Source organism: Vicugna pacos, chromosome 1 (genome assembly GCF_048564905.1).
Source record: "Vicugna pacos chromosome 1, VicPac4, whole genome shotgun sequence".
Classification (NCBI taxonomy): Eukaryota; Metazoa; Chordata; class Mammalia; order Artiodactyla; family Camelidae; genus Vicugna; species Vicugna pacos.
Window position 1 is genome coordinate 77,019,198 of NC_132987.1, and position 21,516 is coordinate 77,040,713.

The following is a 21,516-nucleotide window of genomic DNA, read 5'->3' on the forward strand; positions in this document are numbered from 1 at the left end:
AGAGAGAGGTCCTGGGGGGAAAAGGAGGCTCTTTCTAGGGGAACCAAGGAAGTCTTCATAGAAGACTTTGAGCTATGGTTTGAAAGTGGACTAGCATTTAAAATCCTGTGTGATATTTGCAACACCAAAATAATGGAGTCCGTATGTATATGTGTCTCCACACATTAAAGTCACTGTGTTTCTGGTCTGCAACTTGTAAACTACAAAGAGGTCTGTGAAGATGGACAGGGAGAGCTGGAAACGTGTTGAGATCTGTCATCCTGCCTGTGGGACAAAAGTTTCTTTGAAAAGAAATCACCTTTGGGCCACCTCTAAGGTTATGATATCCGTTTTATAGCCAACACTCCATAAAGGCTTTAGAAGTTCTCAGGAACTACAGAAGTTTGGGGCCCACATGAATCAAGACTCAGTACCAGGGTGCAGTTCTGAAACATTTTGCTCCAAGGATGAAGGACGGTGTGTCTTTGAGAGAAAGTGTCACACCAACCCCAGCTTATAATCATTAAAAGTTGACACTAAAGAATGTGTCCCTGGCCTGGTGGCTTGGCAAAAGTCCAGGGCAGATCGATACGTTTCTCTTTAGCTTCACCCAAAAATAATGTTTTTCAGTTCTTTGCCTAAATCTTTGAAAGACATTGCTGTGCACGTGCTGAACAGCCACTGTGTTCTGCCCCTGAAGGGGTACCAAGTGATTGTCTCTCGTCACAGGAACTGAAAAAGGACTTAGGGATGACAGACACTAAAAATACCTGCAGTAAATGTGTTAAAACTCTGAATCACAGGAAAGTGGGGCTCTGAACTGAAATGGCTCCTCATATCCAAAACAGGGCATTTGCTTCTAAAGTAAGATTTTTTTTTCTAATAATTGAAGAATTCAAGTGAAAGTATCTACCAGTAATTCTGTTGAAAGTTTCTTTGGAAGGGATAGAAAAGAAGGGAAAGTATGTAGTTTACATATGACCACATGGATTTGTTAGTTCTACCAAATTATGGTCCTGTGTTACACGACAACTAAAGAAAAATCATGGGTAAACATGGCCATATCTGAAGGCTTTTTTTTTTTTTTGGCTTTAAACTTAGTTGAACATCAAGTAAATGAAGCATGTTGTCTGTATTATACTTTTCCCCAAATCACCCAGGGAGGTTGAACTGCAAAACAATCTAGGATTCTTTTTTTTCAATTACAAATCTGCTGAAGATTTGCCTGCTCAGATTTCCAGGCTTGTGTTCACATGATGAGTTAGTTCAGTGGAATCAAGCTCACTTGAGACCCAGTTTACTGCTTCTGTGGTCCCCAAGGATAGAGATCTGCTTTCTTAACCTCCACGTCTTCTTGCATCTTTTAGGCAACTACATAGGTGCTATGGTTGGCAAGTTGAGAAGCAAAATGGTAGCTGGTGTTAGGTGTAGAACAACATTATTAGTTAAACAAAGGTGATCAATTGTCCAGTTTGCCCTTGACTTGCTGGATTTGAGCACTGTTGGCCCCAAGTCCTGGCAAAAACCCCTCAGTTCCTTCAAAACAGTTGGTCACCCAGAGTAAAATTTCTATTTTCTTGTTCTAATTGAGCATTTCTAAAGTAGTTAAAATATGTGTACTTGTTTTATAAGACTATTGTTTTAGGTGAGGTAAAGCATAAGAATTTCTTTTTTTTCTCCAGCTTTATTGAGATATAATTGATACCATTGTGTGAATTTGTATACAATATGATAATTTGATACATGCACATACTGTGAAGTCCTTACCACAATGGTTACTTAATACAACCTTTGCCCCACATAATTCCCATTTTGTTGTTGTTGTTGTTGTTACAGTGAAAATATTAAAGCTCTACTCTCATAGCAACCTTCAAATCTACAATACAGTATTATTAGTGATAGTCATCATGTGGTACATCAGAATCTCCTTTGAACAGTTAAGAAAGATGAGGCAAAGATGTGAAGTGTCCACGGTTAGAAAGCCAGTGAGGGAGAAGTACTTGTTAGATCCCAGGTCCTTCCTGGATGCTGAGCACAGATTGATTTTCACTGGATTCCACCAAAAAGGGGCCTTATGACCACATTGCTCTGTTGAGCTAGTTGTGTGGCACGTGTTAATTCCTGAGGATCTTTTTCCGTTTAGTGGCAATAGATCAGAATAAGATTTGATACATACCATACTTTCATCTAAGAGATGTGATGAATGAGTGAGAATGGGACTGCCAATGTCCCTGGAGATGTGAGCACTGCATTGTTGGGGCGGTGGAGGGAGCCCTTTAACAAGCCACTCCATCTCAGAGGGTGCGGGAGGGACACTTGACAGGGGCTGCAATGCCCCTGGGGGCAGTGGGACTTGTTAAGTGGGAGCATAATGCTGGGATGGGTTGGCTATATCAATTTGGGAAGAGGAGCTGACGTAGAGAAGAAACAAAGGAAAGAGAATCTGGGCATGTTTAGGAGCCACATGATGAGAGGAGTAGAGAGTGAGCAGGAGACAGTCAAAGAATGCTCCTTGGAAGCAACTTCAGAGACTAGATGTGTCTACAGACTTCTCAACATTTGCTTACTGTTGGGTGTTCGGTACCCACTTCCTCTCATTTCTTATGAAATCATCAATGAAGCCTGTATTGCTTGTACAAGGTTTGAGGGACCAGAAACTTACAGGGATTCAGAAATCCTGAGTTCCAAGTCCAGGCTGGCAAAGGATGGGGGTAGATAAAGGACATGTGGACACAGGAGCCGGAGGGTGGTGGTCAGCAGACATCTGGGTTCTGCAGGCACAAGGAGGTCATTTTCAGACACAAGCTGTTTCCACTTCATACTATTAAGCTCCCCTCAGCCTCTCACCCCCACCCCTATTTTGCTCCAGATCGCTGTCTTTCAGGATTCACTGGTTGAGCTCTCTGAGGATTGTGGCTTCACTCACCCTTTGGGTCTCCTCTTCTCAGGAAGAAACTGGCAATTCAGTTGCAGGAAGCTGCAGAAGCCATGGGGGTGGCCAATGCCAGAAATGCCTCCCTGGAGAGGGCCAGGCTCCAACTGCAGCTCGAGCTCGGGGACACCCTGTCGGACCTTGGGAAGGCACGCTCCGCCGCCGCTGTGCTGGACCAGAAGCAGCAGCACTTTGACAAGTGCCTGGAGGACTGGAGGCGGCAGCAGGAGGAGTCCCAGGCGATGCTGGATGCCTCTCAGAAGGAGTCCCGGGCCCTCAGCACCCAGCTCCTGGAGCTCAGGCACGCCTGCGAGGAGGGCGCCCTGAGCCAGGAGACCCTCCGGAGGGAGAACAAGAATCTGCAAGGTATGCTGGATGGGCGGCCCTGGGAACTGGGGTACCCAGAAGACCCTGCGCCCAGGGCAAGGCTGCCTTCCATGCGCAGATGCCCCAGCATCCTCGTGGGCCACTCAGGTTTTAACTTTTCCATTTTTAATACCTCCTTTTGAATTTTTTTTTAAAATGGAGATTATTTTAATTAAATGAATTCTAAAAATAAGACAACTTTTCTACCTTTAGTCCCATTTCCACTCTGTAAACAAAGCCTATTAAGAATTCCTTTATACCCATAACCTTACCAAGATTTTCCATGCATATATGCATGCATGTACTTTTCCTTAAATTACACAGTATTCTACACCTTTTATTTTTTTCACCTGGTAATGTATTTTCTAATTTAATATTTCTACAGCCCATACTACATGCCAGGCACTACTTTATATGTAACTATTCATTAAGTCTCAGAATGTGTTAATTTCTTTATCTGTAAAATGCAGATTGTATTGAGTCACTTAAGTTTAAGAACCTGTCCAAATTCACATTTAATAAGTAGTAGATTTGAGATTTGAGCCCAGGCAGCTTGATTCTGACATACACACACCCAGTCCCTGGGCTCTGTCACCTCCCCATATGCCTTGTGATTCTTTGCACGCCTCTACCTAGAGACCTACCATGTATTGTTAATAGCAACACGGGGTTTTATAATAAGGACAACTCACGCATTCAACTAGACCTTTTTCATTTTAGATGTGATTTTTCACAATTATACATAATCCTACATTGTCCATCCCTGTACCTATATTTGTGGACATGTACAAATACCTCAGTAGGGTAAATTCCTAGAAATGAAATTGCTGGGTTAAAGGAATGAATTTTTAAATTTTGAGATACTGCCCAGCAGCCCTTCAAAGAGGCTGCCAACGCATACCAGCACCACCAGTGACATGCATTACAAGCCAGAGATGCCCTGGGAGCTCTTGCATTACTATCAGAGGCGTAAATGAAACTGGCTTTCTCTGCTGACCTGCATCGTCCGTGATCAGGTCACTGACTGGGTCTGTGAGAGGTGCTGGAACAGTCAGAAAACTTTAGTGGCATCTGAAACACCTGGGGGACTTGTTAAAACACGGTTGGCTGGGCCCCATCCTCAGAGTTCCTGATCCAGTAAGTCCGGGGGGGGGGTCTGAGAAATTTGTATTTCTAACAAGTCCTCCAGCAAGGCCGGTGCTGCTGCTCTGGGGCCCACACTTGGTCCGGGGCAGAGCTTGGGCAGAAGTCTTTCTCAAAAGCTTTCCAAATGATTCCAAGGTATGTTACAGTAGAGAACCGTTGCTTCAAGTTTTCTCTCAGGAGCTCCTCTTCTGGAGAGGCTTTCTCAGAGGATTTATTATTCACATGAGAATTACCATCTAATGGGTTTGTTTTTGTAACTTTAAAAAATTCCTGTCACATCCTCTCCCAGCCCAGGATCTCAGAACCAGAGGAGCAGCCACACTCTGGAACTCCTTGCACCACCTCTAGACTGTGGGTAATTCCCAGAGCACTTGGCCCCACTCCACACCTCTCAGGTTCTGGAGGCTTCTTTCATGAACAGAACTGACAGTAACAGTGTCAGATGGTGGAGGTTTTGTCACTGCTGGATGCCTAGCTCTGTCAAAGTCTTGTGCTCATGAGTGGCTCGGCAGAAACCCTCAAGTGCTTGAGCTCCTTCAGATTCCTAGGTCTGTCCGGGCTCATGCGTTGTCTTCTGGTAGACAGTGACCCAGCTTATGCTGTAAGTTCCCATCCTGGTGTTGAGCAGCAGCTGACACAACAGAAGGCACTAGTATTACTAGCTAAGCACTTCTACTGGAAGTGTAGGGATTCCAGGTCTGTGTCCTAGAACCCCACCAGGCAACATCTGACAAGCAGGACTGCCGTGTACAGTTGCACAGGTTGTTCAATGCACAATACTCTAAGAAACACCATCTTCACCACTTGTTGTAGGCAACTTTCTGGCAGATGCCAAAAGAATATATTGAAGGGGAGGATTCCTTTTTTTAATTCAAAGGTCCCATATGTGCCAGAGGTGGCCTTGCCATCGAGTTACCAAGGAGAACAGTCTGTTGGGCCTGATATCATGGGTCTGAGACTGGTTCCTTTCACTAACTTTGTCTCTCTTCCCTCTCCAGAAGAAATTTCTAATCTGACAAATCAGGTGAGAGAAGGAAAGAAGAACTTAAGTGAAATGGAAAAGGTGAAGAAACAGATTGAACAAGAAAAGACTGAAGTCCAGATGGCACTGGAAGAGGCCGAGGTATTACCTCCAGGGAGCAGAGAAAGCTTTTATCATTGTGACAGTGCAGATGATCTGCATTCTAGTTATAACAACAACACAATGCCATTAACACTTATTCAGGTGTTAACTACATGCCTGGCACTATGCTGAGTGCTTTATATGCATTATTTTATGTAATCACCTTAGCAAACTATTGTCCTCATTTTACAAATGAGGAAATTGAGGCTCAGAGAACAGGATAAGCAAGAGTGGATGCAAATCTCTTGATTGTAATGAAAACAGGAATTGGATCTATCTTGTTCCCCAATTTATCTCCAGTGCCTAGACCCTCACTACTATAAATGTGGCCCGTGGACCAGTTTCCTGGATATCACTTAGTAGCTTGTTAGAAATTCAGACTCTCAGCCCTCTTCACGGTTCTGCTGAATCAGAATCTGCATTTTAACAAGATCCCTTAGTGGTTCATATTCACACGAACATTTGAGAAGCACTGGACTAGAACATTGCCTGGTGTCCAGAAGAGGTTCAGTAAATACTTGTTGAATGTTGAATGAATAAATATCTTAATACCTGCCCCTCTTCAAGTAGAATCAGTCAAAACACTCCCCCCACAAAAAAAACTTTAGGTAGTTTTAAAAATGAGTTCAAAGTGATGCTCTCAAACATTTGTTTCTGAAAGCTCATCTTTGTGGGGATTGTTTGACAGGAGAGTTTTCAGTGTTAAGGATTAAAAGTTCAGGAACAACCTCTGATTTTATCCCTAGGTGTGTGCTAGTGATTGAAAGGGCCCCTGAGAAAACCTTTGCCAAAGAGGGTGAATGCAGAAGGAAGTTATCCTGTCATGATCATTACGTAGTTAACAAGCCATGCAGAGCCTCTTGTCTCACAGCCAAATTTCATTTTCTTGACCCACCCTTTGTCCTTTTTTTTTTTGGTGAAAGGAGGTAATTAGGTTCATTTATTTATTTATTCTTTGAGGAGGTACTGGGGATTGAACCCCAAACCTCATGCATGCATGCCCTCTACCACTTGAGCTATACCCTCCCCCCTCTTGACCCACCTTTAGAATAAGCAATGACTCATATTAAAAATGCAGCCCCTACCCACCCACCTCCAACAGAGACAATGATTTTTAAAAGGCACAGCAGTCAATTTTAGTCACGGACCTTTTGGAAGGTATGATAATAAAAGAAGTTAGACCCTAAAGGACTGCTTTGTGCCAAGCCATGTCCGTTAAATATATCTCACCACAATTTTAGAAGAAACCTGCCAGACGGAAGATATATGAAGTCGACGGCTTTTGTTTTTTTATGCAAATTAGTTTCTGAGGTCTTCTACATTTTATATAGAATCCTTTCAGTTGGCAGTGTGGTATCCCCTAGCAAGGCTGGTCCTCATAAAGTAGGTGAACTTTGTTTCATTTACTTGTTCCCTTTGGTTCTCTGGCTACCCCGGCCAGGTACTTTCAAAGCCACTGCTTTACGCAAAGAAGTAACTTTTATGGTAGAAATTCCCAGCAACACAAGAAGCCAATGAGAGCTACGACTGGGCAGGGCAGTCTTAGTCCTGGCTGAGGTGTAGACATCCTAGTGGATGAAGCTGACTAGCGCTTTGAAAGTGAGACTGAGGCCACCGTGCTCCTACCATTTAGTAGCACTAGATGGTGTTAGATTCTGTTCGCATTTTCTCAAGTTTTGTTTTCAGCTGCATCCATAAATACTTCATCAGCTTGGACATGTATTTGTAAAATTGGGTTATTTTCCTGGGTGAGCCTTTATTAGAAACCTTATCATATTATTTTTGAAATCACAAAACTCAAATTATCCCGGGTCACCTTCAAAGATTTACTTTCTCATCCATTCAAGAGGGTTAGAGGTGACAATTTCCCCCTGAGGGAAGGGCACCATTCCCTTGGAGAAAATTGCTACCCAAGCATTTGTTTTTTATTTCTTTTCCTTTATATCGAAGACAGTGTTGAGAGAACAGCAGCAAGGCCTGAAGTCATATTAAAGTTCCCAATATCTTTCTTATTTTTATTTTGAAATTGCTACTTAGTTTTACTTTTCATGGTATGTGCTAAGAACTCCTTGGAAGAGGCTATAAAAGTTACTTCTACCCTCAGGACTGTCTGCCAGTGGTTAACTGGCCAATGTATTGTTGTGACCCCTTCCTTGCGCCCTTTATAAACATCCTCCTCAGAATCTTTCAAGTATTTTGTTTGTTTCTTCTTTTATATACATTTTATCTTTGGAACATCCTTTAAAGATTTAATCAAACCTACACTTTCAAACTTTAATCACCTTTGTAATGTTCCTGGCAGTAATCGCCTTGCCTATATTTAGATACTCAAAGGAGCAGGAGATCTCCCTGCCTGTCAAAGCAATCTATTTGTAGTAAAAGTAGTAATTATGGTGATGATGGCTCACACCAAGCCTTATGTGTCAGGTACATCCTAAGTTCCTTTATTTGAGCCCTGTCCTGTATCTTGCTCTCTGAATGCTTTTGACTTTTTCTCTATCCCTCTGTAATGTTGAGAATTAAATACAAGTTTCCAGGTCGGAGTTACCACCTTCTTGTTCTAACCTTGATACTTTAAAAAAGTTTTTTTGTTCGGATTTTGTCTCTTTTTTTTTTTTGAAGTATAGTGTACAGTCAGTTTACAGTGTTGTGTCAATTTCTGGTGTACAGCATGTTTCAGTCATGCATATACATACATATATTCCTTATCATATTCTTTTTCATTATAGGTTACTACAAGATATTGAATTTAGTTCCCTGTGCTATACAGTACAAACTTGTTTATCTTTTTTATACATAATAGTTAGTATCTGCATATCTTGAATGGTACTTTTATTGATTCATCCCAAAGATGAAAACATTAGAAAAAGTCAAGAGTAATCAATTTAAAAATTTAAGTATAGTCACAGAGAAGATTGAAATTTTCTATTTTAAAAAAATTCTTTGAATTCCAGATCTTGAATCACAGCAGAAAGCCCTAAGAATGTCACAGCTCTAAGTGACATGACAAACAAAGTAATCACTTGTCTCTCAATCTGTTCCAATCTTCAGCAACCTGATTTGAACTTAGATTATTCCTAGCAACTCTAAAGAGAGCTACATTAGTGACATACATTTAGAGGAAAAATACTTTTGTCCAAAAGTGGGCTTAATTTAGTACTTTTTATTTATGTATTCTAGGGAGCTCTGGAACGTAACGAAAGCAAGATTCTTCGTTTGCAGCTCGAACTCTCAGAAACTAAAGCGGAACTTGAAAGAAAGCTTTCAGAGAAAGATGAAGAAACAGAAAATTTTAGGTATTTAAGATTATTTTGATGAGCAACAGTTGCATACTTCAGAATCCTTAACTGATCATGATTTGCTGTGTTTGTTTGCTTTTAAGACCCCTGTTGAAAAGTTATCAAAGAAACTTAGCCAGTCTAACCCTCCACGAGAATCTGGGAAGCTCCGCACTGCTAATATAATGGAACAGCCCTACACAATTCCTGTCAGATTGTATGATTTTCTTATATTTGAGTAGCTTCTACTCATACACAAGACTCAAGATAACACACCAAGAAAGCATAAGTATGTGGGCAATGACTGTGTTTACTGTGTGGGTCTCCTTCCAACGAGCCTCTTTCTTGAGCATTCAGGACACTGACTGATAAGGCTGAACAGTGGAGGAGAAGAACTAAGTTTGATGCTGTGCATTAAAATTAATGTCAGGTCTAAGTGAGGTTTCCACATGCCCCCTGCCTGTACCTGTAGCCATTTGTTCAGAGAGGGGCCAAAGCCAGGACTTAAGCTGCTTACCGAATCCCCATGGAAACAGCTGAGCCTTAATATCAGGAACTGAATTAAACAGGAATCCTGGGTTGCAGGATCTTTTCTTAGCTTCATCATAACAAGCCGATGATTTTAGACATTTCACTTCTTAGCTCCTGAGTGAAGTGAGGGGATGAAAGCAGCCCCATTCGTGTCACAGAAGGTGGCAAGCAAGATCAGTAAGCCGACACTGCAAGGCACTTCACACTCTAGATCAAAGGCACAATTACAAACACACCGAATTAACTACGATTGTATTGTCTATCTGATCTGCTCCCTTAAGTCAGTGCCGTATGTCGGTGGGGAAAATCATCTTTGGGTCTGAGATCCAATTGGCAATGTGCTTTCCATGTGTTTGTTAAACAGTTGTTTTTTTTTTAAAGTTTACATGTCTAATTGAACTGGCCTCTTTTCTGTCACCCATCTTCAGACAAAACTCCCATGGGGGTCATTTTTTTAAGAACGGCAAGCCCAGTTTGGCCCTCTGTGAGCTTTGAGTTTATCTTCAATCACCGGCACGCTCCTCTGTAGGGCTGACTGTGGTGGTGGGTTCTCAGCTGCTTAAGAGGCTCTGAGTCTGTGTCTAAAAGAATTTTTTTGATGAAGGGCAAAAACATTGGGCCTTGATATTTGCCCTACTTCCTTCCACCAGGAGCAAAAATGAATGTCTCCTCGTGTATTTACAAGGAAAAAAAAAAAAAGAAACGCACCCTGGTTTCAGGTAATGTCAAACCTGTGCCTATTAATAAACCAAGCTAAGAAAAAAGTGAATCCTCAGAGAGTCTGCATCCTGTCAGGTACATCTGAATGTCGTAGAGCTGTTCACCAATTATAATAATTTTCGTGCAAAGGAAGTTCCAAACAGCCAGGACTGGGAGAGGGAAGAACTGAAGACAAGGCAGGAGTGTGAAGGGGCTGGAAAAAGAAGGGCGGGCTAGGGGGAGGGGGGAACTATTTGTGAGTTTTAGGTAATGATTCATAATGACTGTAATAGGTACATCGGAAAGGAAAGATGGGCATATCTTGCAAAAGATCACAAATACCATGCCAGGCCCTTCCTGTATGAGTGCCCTGCTTCAGTGCAGACTGTGTCAAGAGGCCTGGGTTTAATCCGAGGGTTTAATCTGACTTCAGGGCTAGGAGAGGAAGGGATCTTAAGGAAAATGAAGTGAAGGCCAGGAGGAAATCCTAGCAAAGCATAAGATTTTGAGCATCAAGGATAAGGATAAGTAAGGAATCAAGGTGAATTATAGAACTCAAGGGAAATACTGCCCGAGGGCAAGATGAGATTCAAGGTCCTGTTCCACACAATCCTGGGAAAATGCCACAGAAACTGAAGGAGGCCTGTGAGGCAGGACTGGGGGAGCTCAAGAGACCATAAGAGCAGGAGAGAGATTGAGAGGCAAAAGCATAACCTTGGTTGAGCTGGAAAGTGGGGAAGTCATTCACTCATCCGCTGCTGCCCAGCTCGCTCTCCTTTTGGTGAGGACCGATCCTGCGTGAGTCGGGCTGGAAACCTGTTGGTGGTAAAGAATGAGCAGCTGGCATGGGAGTCGTAGGTTTCACTTGTTCAAGAGATGTTCAACAGAGCACTTCGTGTTGGCAAGACACTGTGCTTTCTATTCTAGACAGAGCTCTCCAAACTTCTATGGATTAATGGGGCTGTTTTATTTCCTTACAAATATTATAATTAGCAGAGCAAGAGGTAGGGAGGTGGCAATGCACTCACTGAAGGAAAGAGGAGAGGAGCTCTGATGTCCAGCTTTGGCCCTCTCCATCCCCAACGCAGGAAAGCAAGATTGACATCCGTGGCCAGCTTGAAGGCCACCTGGCAGCTGGAACTGCCATCTAAGTCAAGCAAGACCCGAGACTGGGTTGAAAGCAAGTTGGGCAGTTGCATCCTGAATCTTCCAGGGCCACTGATTATATCCCTCTCCCAACTCAGGTATTCAAGGAAATTCCATAATGTGTGGGGTCTTCTCACCAGCCTAGAGCCAGGACGTCCCTGTGTCCTGCTCTCCCCAGACACATGCAGGGAGGTGCTGTGGAAGGAGCTTTGGGGATTAAGGCACTGACATTCCTTACTCTGTCGGGATGCCCTTGTTTGCTGTGGTTTGATCATCTATAGAAGACCTAGGCAAACTTTTTCTGTGTGGGGTCAGATAGTATTTTTGGCTTTGCAGGTCACCGAGTCTCTGTTGCAGCTACTCAAATCTGCAATTATAGTTTGAAAGCATATACAATAGGAAATCAACTGGGCATGGCTGGATTTGGCCCATAGCCCACAGTTTGCCCCCCCCCCCCAGCCCCCGCCGGCCTGTGGCCTCAGCCATCTGGTAATTTTCCATCATCTTTTCCTTCCATAGGGTTCCCTTCTCTGAACTCAGTCATAGTGGTCTTTGCCACATGGTCTCCATTTATATGCAGCATCCAACTTAATTTTCTTTATTGTCTGAGTCTCTGCCAGAAGAAAGTGTTGAAATCTCTTCTCATTTCTAAGTGAAGTATTTTACCAAAGTAGGATCTCAAACCCAGACATGGTATTTCATTAGCAAAATGCTTGTTAATCAGTTTGAAGCTGACTCATGTGCACTGGGATTAAGGAAAAGCTTTCATTTCTCTGATAGAGATGAGCAACATTGCAGGAGGGAAAAAAGAGCCTATTGACTTGACTATCTGTTTAAAATCCTTAGCTTTTTCAAGTTTTCAGTTTTTATTCTGGTTTTGTTTTTGTTTGCATTTGGTTTCTTTCCTCAAATTATAGTTCACATTTCGGGGGGTGGGGAGGAACTTCTTATGATATTGCCTCAAACCTGAGTGCTTCATTTTTCGTAAAAAAAATGTACTTGGGGAGTTTTCATTTTAAAGATTTCTTGACTCTGCCTGAAATGTGTTGTTTTGCGGCCATTCTCTAGGCCTGCATCATGCAGAAGCCTCTTAAACCACAGCACTTTCTACTTGTCTGTAGGCTCTCGTGAAGTTTCATAAACAACTGTGGAAACAGTACAATTCAAAACCTTCATTTTATGTGCTTAAGTAGAAGATGCCGCTGTACAGAGGGTTTTTACATCAGCCTCGGGATGCTTTGGTGTTCCTGACCAAGGAGAGTCGGCTGGGGCAAAAGTGAGAGTTTCCTCGGTGCAAGACAGAGCAGTGTCCTGAAGCTTTCAGGGAGTCTGAGGGTGCACCCCTGCGGTAGTAATGGGCCAGGGCTGCTGTAACAGAGTACACAGATGGGGTGTTTTAAACAACAGAAATTTGTCTTCTCACATTTTTAAAGGCTGGAGGTTCAAGATCAAGATGTCGGCAAGTTTGGGCCTGAGACCTCTCTCCTTGGCTTGCATGTGGCCACCTCGCTATATCCTCACATTTCCTTTTCTCCATGCACACCTCTCCCTGTGTCTCTTTGTGTGTCTATATTTCTTCTTCTTAAAAGGAGATCAGGCAGATTGGATTAGGTCCCACCCTAAGGGCCTCATTTAACTTAATCACCTCTTTAAAGGTCCTATCTCCAAATATACTCACATTCTGAGGGACTTCCAAGGGGATTAAGGACTTCAACATAGGCATTGTGTTGGGAGGGGGAGAGGGACACAATTCAGCCGTAAGAATCTCTGGTGACTTGATATACTGGCATCCCTGTAGGATTCTGACCGGGAGCTGAACAAAAGCCAGGACCTAAGGAGAGGCATAAGAGGCTGACCTCAACATGTGGGGGCAGGGGACATGGGGTTGGCAAAGGAGACCTGCTAACTCTAGGCTGTGGAACCAGGAGTGATTTCTCATCCATGTCCACTTCCACACCTACTTCTGAGGCCTCCCCTGGCCAGTGGGGAGAAGGGTGGTCATGAAACTGACACCTCCAACCTGCCGCCCAGTCAGAAACTGACCACGCTGTGACTCCCCCGGGGCTGTACCTCCCTGACTGGTCTCAGAGCTCAGGACACGGGCTCCAGTCAACCCAGTGTGGAACCTAATTCTAACCCAAGATGAATACGTGTCTGCTGTTTGCATTGATGGGCTCCATGAGGACGGAGAACAGAAAGGCTGTTCCCTCCTCCATCTTGTCTTACCTGCCCGGCATTAGGCCCTGTTTCATCGGTGAGTGTAACAGGGCCTGTGTAAGTTGTCACAGTTACACCATCCTGACTCACCACCACCAAATCTTGATGGATTCAAACTATCAAAGTTTATTTTTGCTTTGTGTCAGAGTCCAGTGTGGGGTTAGGGTGGACAGCAGGCCACTATTCTGCAAAGTCATTTGAGAACACAGGTTCCTTCCATCTTGTGATGGAGTCCATGGGTGGACTCCAAGCTTACCAAAGTGGGGAAAAGAACACAGGAACACACAAGTAAAACAGTTGTACATGTGAGGCTTAGAAACACTTCTGCTCACAGTCCATTAGTCAGAATTCAGTCACTCATCCCAAACTCACTGCAAGAGGGCTGAGAAACAATTGCCGTGGGTTCCCCACATTTTCCACTGTCTTCCTGAACCCACATTTATTGTGCAAGCTTCTGTTCCTCTGCAAAAATGGTTCAGCATAGAGCTTTGGTTCTTACAAAGGAGTATTGAGGTAACTCAATATCACACAGCGGTTGGTTTTCTCAGCCTATCCTTGCTTGTACTCCCAAACTCTGGAAAAAGATAACCATGCTCTTCTAGGGGAATTAACAAGTTGTTTGAATATTATGTCTTTGTGAGAGGACATACTCCCTTCATCCTTAGCCATTCTAGGAAATGCAGATGTTTGCCCTAGACTGGCCTTGGTGGGGGGTCTTACCTAAGGTAACAGCTGCCCCACAGGACCTCAAAAAGATTCTGATGCTTTTCTTGATTCTTCTAGGAAGTTGACCTGGGAATCTTAGTGCATGATGACAGACAAAATCTCACTAACCTAACCCTTCAACCTCCATGTTTTCCAAATGAAAACCCTTTAGACTCACTTTGTGAATTACACAGTTTTTTCTTGATTTTAATTTTTTTTTTTTGATTCTGAAACTGTTGTGTACACAGCAGGTAACCTTTCTTAATTTGGGTGCATGACTTTTCTCCCTGAATGTTATTCTAAAATTAGGAGGAAGCAGCAGTGTGCTATTGACTCCCTGCAGTCCAGTCTGGATTCTGAAGTGAGGAGCAGAGTCGAGGCTACCCGGATGAAGAAGAGCATGGAGGGGGACCTCACTGAGCTGGAACTCCAGCTTAGCTGTGCCAACCGGCAGGTGTCAGACACAGCCAAATCCCTGGGCCAGCTTCAGATCCAGATCAAGGTATTTTCAATCATCATACAGGGGTAAGAGAGGGCTGCCTCTGCTCATGGATGCAAACCAAGCACCAGGTTGTGTTGAGCAACATGAATGAGGACAGCAGATCTAAGCCTTCAGGAGAGCAGAGATGGGCTTGCATTTAATTGATGGAGCTTGTTCAGAGCAGGCAGGCAGTTCCCACAGAACTCCCAGGGACCTGTGCCCCGGGCCTGTGCTTTCTTTCGCAGGACCTCCGGGTGCAGCTGGAGGACAGCACACAGCTGAACAGTGAGCTGAAGGAGCAGGTGGCTGTGGCCGAGCGGCGCAGCGCTCTTCTCCAGTCTGAACTCGAGGAGCTGAGGTCCCTGCAGGAACAGACAGAGCGTGGGCGCAGGCTGGCAGAGGACGAGCTCCTGGAAGCCACAGAGAAGATCAATCTTTTCCACACCCAGGTGGGGCTCGGAAACTCTATCCATCAGCTGCATTAGCTGGTAGGAGGTGTCAGAATGGACACGGTGACCACACAGAGCCTCGGGTGTGGCCTTGGAGGTGTAGGAAGAGCCGTGGGCAGCTGTGTGCCAGTCACACCCTTCTTTCACCCCCAAATGCATCAGTTCCCTAGAGCTGCAGCCACCAAGTCCCACCAGCTGAGGGGCTTCAAACAACAGAAAGTTTTTTTTTCTCACAGTTCTGACAGCTAGAAGTCTGAAATTAAGGTGATGGCAGTGTCGTGCTCCCTCTGAATCTTGTAGAGAAATCCTTCCTGGCCTTTCCCCAGCTTCTAGTGGTTTGCTGGCAGTCTCTGGCATTCCTCAGCTTAGAGCTGTGCCACTCCGACTCTGTCTTCCGTTGGCAGTTTCTCTCTGGGTCTCAACATCTTCCCTCTGAATCCGTCACTGCCCAAATTTCCAAGTTTGTATGAGGACATCAGTCACATCAGTCACATCGGATTAGGACCAACTCTAATGACATCTTATGAACTTGATTATCTCTGTAAAGACCCTGTTTCTGAGGAAAGTCACATTCTGAGGATTGAGGGTTAGGTCTTCACCTTATGTTTTTTGGGGACCTGTAACACGAAGCCTCTGCCAGAAGAATAAACAGTCAGTGCACTCACAGCCACCAGGATGCTAGGGAGAGAGGGAGGGGAACATTCCCTAGGGTTCCAGAACAACTTGCCTGCTTCTCCTGTTCCCTCTAAGCTGTGTGTTCCCCCAGCATCCCAAGATTCAAAAACAAAAACAAAAACAAAAACAAAAACAAAGAAACAGGTTCCTGCCTTGGAGCCAGGAGATTTCAAACAATTCTGAGTGACTGCTGACAGATATGATGAGCTGTCAGGACTCTGGTTTCTCATGGAAGGTTATGTAAGTGACACAAAGCAAGAATTCTTAGAATCTTTGCCATTCTCATAGAATCAGGAGAAACCATACTGGCTAGGACAAATGTGTATAGTAAACAGGTCATTCAACAAACATTTATAGGGCACCCATGGTAACCTGGACAGGTGTCATGGTATAGGTAGATACCATGAATCTATCATGGTATAGATATCTCTATCATCCTAAAAAAGTGAAAATCTAAGTAAACAAACAAATTACAGTGCACTCTTGGAAGTATATTGATAAAGCAAGCACACTCCTGCAGAACGCCTTCCCTGACAATCCCAGACTTAGGTAGATGCGCAGTATGCTTAATCTGAGTTGTAGAGGCCATGTAAGAAGTCAGCCAGGTAGAGCAGAAAGTCAAGGGTAGAGGCATGGGGAGAAGAGGGAATTGATATACTTGCTAGAGCATGGGGCTGGGAGAGGGGTAGGAGAGCTCAGCAGATAAATGCTAAGGGAGGGGCAGGGAGAGCCAGGTCACCTGGAACCTTAAGTCTGAGACAGATGGAATTTGAATTCTATCATGAAGCTAATTGGGGTGGGGCGGCATCTACTGAAGAATTTTGAGTACCTGGGAGTGAAGTTATTAGATCCACATTTTAGGAAGTTTACTCTGCTGATTGTTGTGAAGGATGGATTAAAACAACTAGGGGCAGATCTGCCATGCTCTGGGGTATTTAGAAATGTCTGTGGGATCATTTTGGTTGCCCAAGTGACAGGGAAGTGCCACTGACATTTAGCGCGCAGGATCCAGAGATACTCCTGCTCCTGCAAGATACGGAATAATTCAACATCACAAAGAATTGCCCCACCCAGAATGCCAACTTGTGATCCCACTGAGAAACGTGGATAAAGGAAGTATAAACCAAACATGTACCAATTGGAAGGCATTGCATTTAGTTTGTGCTTACAGCTTGACTTGTGTCCATGTGCTTGACACAATCCTATTTGGATTGGATTATACCTATATGTGGTATAAAACAAATAGGCTATAGATTATGCATAATTCCTAAGAGCAAAAGCAGACATAGGAGGAGATAGATTTGAAAACAAATAAGAAGAAATCAAAAAAACAAAAAACAAAAAACAAAACACCCTGATCTCCAGAGCAGGGTTTCTGAAACTTTAGGTGTTTGAGAGAAAGAAACACAAAAATGCACATTCTCTGGTCTCACCCCAGACCCACTGAATTAGAATCTTCACAGTAGAACACAGAAAGCAAACAAGGTCTTAGGTGATGCTGCTGGTCCAGGGACTATTCTCGAACAGCTCTGGCGTAGGTGATATATTGCTCACAAGGGTTCTTCCCCTATCTAAGCCATGAGGGGATACCTTGCAATTACTAGAACACTGTCAATCTTCTGACTGACATATAACAAGCATTTTATGGAACTTTTGCTGGTGACTAGGTTCTTTTCCTGTTGCAGAAAGAATTCAGAGACAGGACACGGACGTTAAGAGAGTAAAAAGTGGGGATTTATTAAGGGATGGATAGTACGCTGTCAAGGGGAGAGTGGGCAGGCTGGTGAGCAGCTGCCCTCAGTTTCTTTGGCAAGTTGGTTACATGGGGTATAAAAGTGAATGAGCAGAATATTCACTGGGGAAGGAAGGGATTGGGGTTGTATTCCCTGATTTTCATCCCAACTCCACCTTCCTAAAGGGAGGAGGGATTTTTGTCCTTATTTAGTCTGGATCGGAAGTGTCATGGCATCGGTGCATGATAGGTACTTCTAATCTCCAAGGCTAATTTTGTTGAAATGAGGGCATAATGAGCAAGAGGTTACATTCGGACACTGGAGATTCCTGTCTTTTCCCATCTTTCTTTGTCGGCCTCCAGGCCTCTCATCACCCCAAAATGTGTGACCACTTATCAGCCCAGAGGTTCCTCCTTTTCTTTTTCTGCCCGGGGACCCCTGTTTACATGATGTGTGGTTTCCTGTATTTGGCCTGTAATCTTCCTTTCTGCCCATTTCCTGCCATTTGGCCTGTGTCCCCTTTTCTCTGCTCATATCTAGCTATCTGCCTGCTCTAACATCCCTTCTGCATTCCCAAATCTCTAGCCTAGAACAAACATATGAGGCCAAACTTATCCTTATCTGATAACATGCACCCTTTTTCAAACCTGAGCTGTGACAATCTAGATTGCCCTTTTGCTCAATACCTCCTTGCCCCCTTCCTCCCCCAAAGAACCAATTAAAGAATCATTCAGCTTGAAAAGATTGTAACCCTCATCTCCCTAGCAGACTTTAAATCATTCTATATATAAACAAATCAACATTTATACTTGTATTTTCCTTTACAAAGAAAGAGTTTCTGTGGAGTTATGTGCAGGAAGCATCCCAACATATTCCAGGGAGATACCCTGACCCCCCCCATGCCACACCCATGGCAGCAGGAAAGCTGGGGGTGCACGGAGCCTGGCCCTCCGTAAGGACGGAGGATGGCAACCTTGACGGAGACGCTTCACACTATCGAGGAAGCCAGTAGAGCCTGTGAGGCTGGGATGTCTTTATTCCTATTTCCAACTCTTAATCTTGCCACTGAGAGAGGCGCTAGTTAGAGGAAAGTGGAAAAATACAGAGGAGAAATTAAAAATAGAAAGGCTGTGCCTTTTAAATACATTCTCTATGCTAAGACTTCACACCCTCAGAAAAGCTGTGCCACAAACATGGACCAAAAAAGAGCTTTAGCCTCTCATGTCACAACCTCAGGAAGGAAAGAATTAGGGCAGCATCAGCCACAGAACACAAAGCACCCTCCTCTAAGGGCTGGGGGATGAGGTGCATCTGAGCTACTTTTCTCACCCCCTCACTGCAAATTGAGATAGAAAGGGAGGTAGATAACGAAGAAGATTTTTTTCTCCCCAGGAGCAGCGTGCTGGAAACTGATTTTTAATTCCCAAGCCCCTGCTTTCCAGATGTCTGCTATTGACCCTGACTATTGCTCTAGGATACTTGTTTCTTCCCCATCAAAGAACAAAAGGCAGAAAAACGTATTTCTCTACAAGCCTAAAACTAGATACATGTTCAGGGCTTGTAGGTGGTCTGGACCCATTTCTCCTTTCTGATTCAGGCTGTCATCTTGTCAGTCTGGAACCTCGAATGGATGAAATCCCTTGCACTCAGGTCTGCCTTTGAAGGCAAAGGTGCTTTTCTAACGTGGTGTCCCAGGCCTAGAAGTCTTGCTTCATCGAATAGAGCTGAGCAGAGAAGAACGCCCTGCCGGCCAGAGCCCCGCCCATTGCAGGTCCTGGACCGACCAGCTTGCCTTGGCATCACTGATCTCAACTTGCCTAACGAGGATGCTGCTTTTCCTTAGAACACCAGTCTCCTCAGCCAGAAGAAGAAACTGGAGGTGGATGTTGCCAGGATGCAGAAGGAAGCTGAAGAGGCGGTGCAGGGTTGTCAAAACGCAGAAGAGAAGGCCAGGAAAGCAGCCACCGAGGTGGGTCCATCGACTGCCTTCTCCCTCCCATCGGCCAGAGCTGATGGGAGGAGTAGCCAAGGGGCAGGGGCAGAGCTGCAGCCAGAAAGGATTCCACTGATGCTCCGTATAGCCAGGGGGTGGTTAGCTGACCCCTCTGCCTCTGTTCCTATTTTGAAAAATTAGGCCAATTAGCCCCTCCCTTCCAACCTATCCAGGAGATGAAAAGGAGCAGCTGAATTGCTATAAGCAAAATCTTTTGAAAGCAAGAGAATTTTTTAAAAAGTTAATCCACTTTCCACTTGTGAATCTATATATCTAGTGTCTAGAAACACTTCTTCCTGTGTTTCCTTACAAACAGCTATTTTCCCAGGGTCTGTAATAATTTTATGATGGTGATCTGCAAAGAACATTTATTTCCCCCTTTTTTTTTTCTCAACAACCCATACTGCTGCTTCGGTAACAGAATCAGGTTGGTGAAGAAAGGCTTCACGGCCCCAGTACCATCTTTATTTGCAAGTTTAAAATTGTTCATAGCAGTGCTTTTCCTAAATGATGCTAAGCTCAGGGTTGGCTGGCTGTCTGCCTTGACCGCACCTTGGTGGGAACTGAAAAAGGACACCCTCTGGTCACCCCCTGGGGGCAGCTGCAGACTTGCCTCAAAAGGCATGGCAAGCAGAAGGCAATACTCAGAAAAAAATACTTGCAGAAGGAGGGAGGTGGGAAGTCTGTGTGTTAAGGACCCAGCTTTGCAGGTCCTGGTGCTGACTGAGCAGAGCTTCTGGCTTGGTTTCGGCCTCCACTTGCCCTATCCCCATCAAGTGACTTTGTATAGTCAGTCCCTCAGACCCACAACCATATGCAGCAGTCCTAACCTTGCCATATGATCGAAAGCTGATCCTCTTGCTAAAAAGTAGGGAAACAGCAGAAACAAGATACTCAATTAGATTTTACATTAGTCATTTTAAAATTCAAAGGAAGGGAAAAGCTTATGTCTGTGTTTGCCTGAGTGATTTAGCGCTTGGGGAACTAAACAAAACTTTGGCACCAAATCCTAGCTACCAGGTCACTGTAGAATCTAGAAGAATGGGGAAGCATGCAGGTCACTGACTGTTTTGTAATCAAGGCAGACACTCTGCTCTCTGACAGAAAAGAGGTGTGTGAAAGCCGGAAAGTGTTTGGCCAAGGAAAAATAATATGCTTGACATTTATGAACATCCCCATAGGTAGAAAGGAATAAAAAAAAGCTTCTACTCCTGCTTGGTAAATTTATATCATCACACATTAGGAAGACTCTATCAGCTCAACCTTGCCTTTATAAGATTTTCTTGACAATGTTGAAAAATGAACTCACTACCTCTTTCCCCACTGTAATTCTCTAGTAGTTCAGCTCTGCATTCCAACCCCACATAGCAGAACCCAGAGTTGCCTCCATAATTTATTCTTTGCCCTCACCATCTGCAAGACGTCTCACACTTACATTATACAGATGGTTGGTAACCTGACAGACAGAGAAACTTTGGCTGGGAGGGCAGTGTTCTTACATTATAGGTACTGAGAGATTCGTGAAACAGTTCTTAATAATTGCATCAAGACACCAAGCCCTTGTATACACAACCAAAGCCAAGAGCAGGCTTCACAAGAATTAACCTTCCTTGTGCCAGATTATTGGCACCGAGAGCATCTGTTGCTGCCAAATTCCTAGAGCCTAAACTTGTTTGCAGTTGTAAATCACAGAATTGTAGAAGTGAGACGTGAAAAACATTCTCATCAGCACTCCACACTTTTCCTGGTGCGTGATGCTGCAGGACGTGTCCCGGTGCTTTACTCAGTTAAAAACGGTGGCTTCAGTGGTCATCTTTCTTTCCATACAGGTGTTGTGTAATGTTCATATGGTACTTCATCTTTGGTCTGTTTCCACCACCCTTTACCCTAATTTCTTCAGTAGCTACTGCTGTCTTTTTTTTCTAATGGAAGTATAGTTGGTTTAAAATGTTATGTTAGTTCTGGTGTATAGCATAGTGATTCAGTTATACATACATACATACACATACACACACACATATATATATATATATACACACACATTCTTGTTCATTATAGGTTAT

At 44.0% G+C, this 21,516-nt stretch overlaps 1 protein-coding gene across 1 annotated transcript in view; it reads left to right on the forward strand.

Annotated features, from left to right (window-relative positions):
- MYH15 (myosin heavy chain 15) overlaps positions 1-21,516 on the forward strand; it is a 133,081-nt gene that overhangs the window by 94,004 nt on the left and 17,561 nt on the right. Inside the window, exons 31-36 of the mRNA XM_072970807.1 lie at positions 2,928-3,277; positions 5,422-5,546; positions 8,727-8,842; positions 14,432-14,624; positions 14,849-15,052; positions 19,304-19,429. Of these exons, the coding sequence (XP_072826908.1) occupies positions 2,928-3,277; positions 5,422-5,546; positions 8,727-8,842; positions 14,432-14,624; positions 14,849-15,052; positions 19,304-19,429 (1,114 nt within the window). The remainder of the gene's footprint in view (positions 1-2,927; positions 3,278-5,421; positions 5,547-8,726; positions 8,843-14,431; positions 14,625-14,848; positions 15,053-19,303; positions 19,430-21,516) is intronic.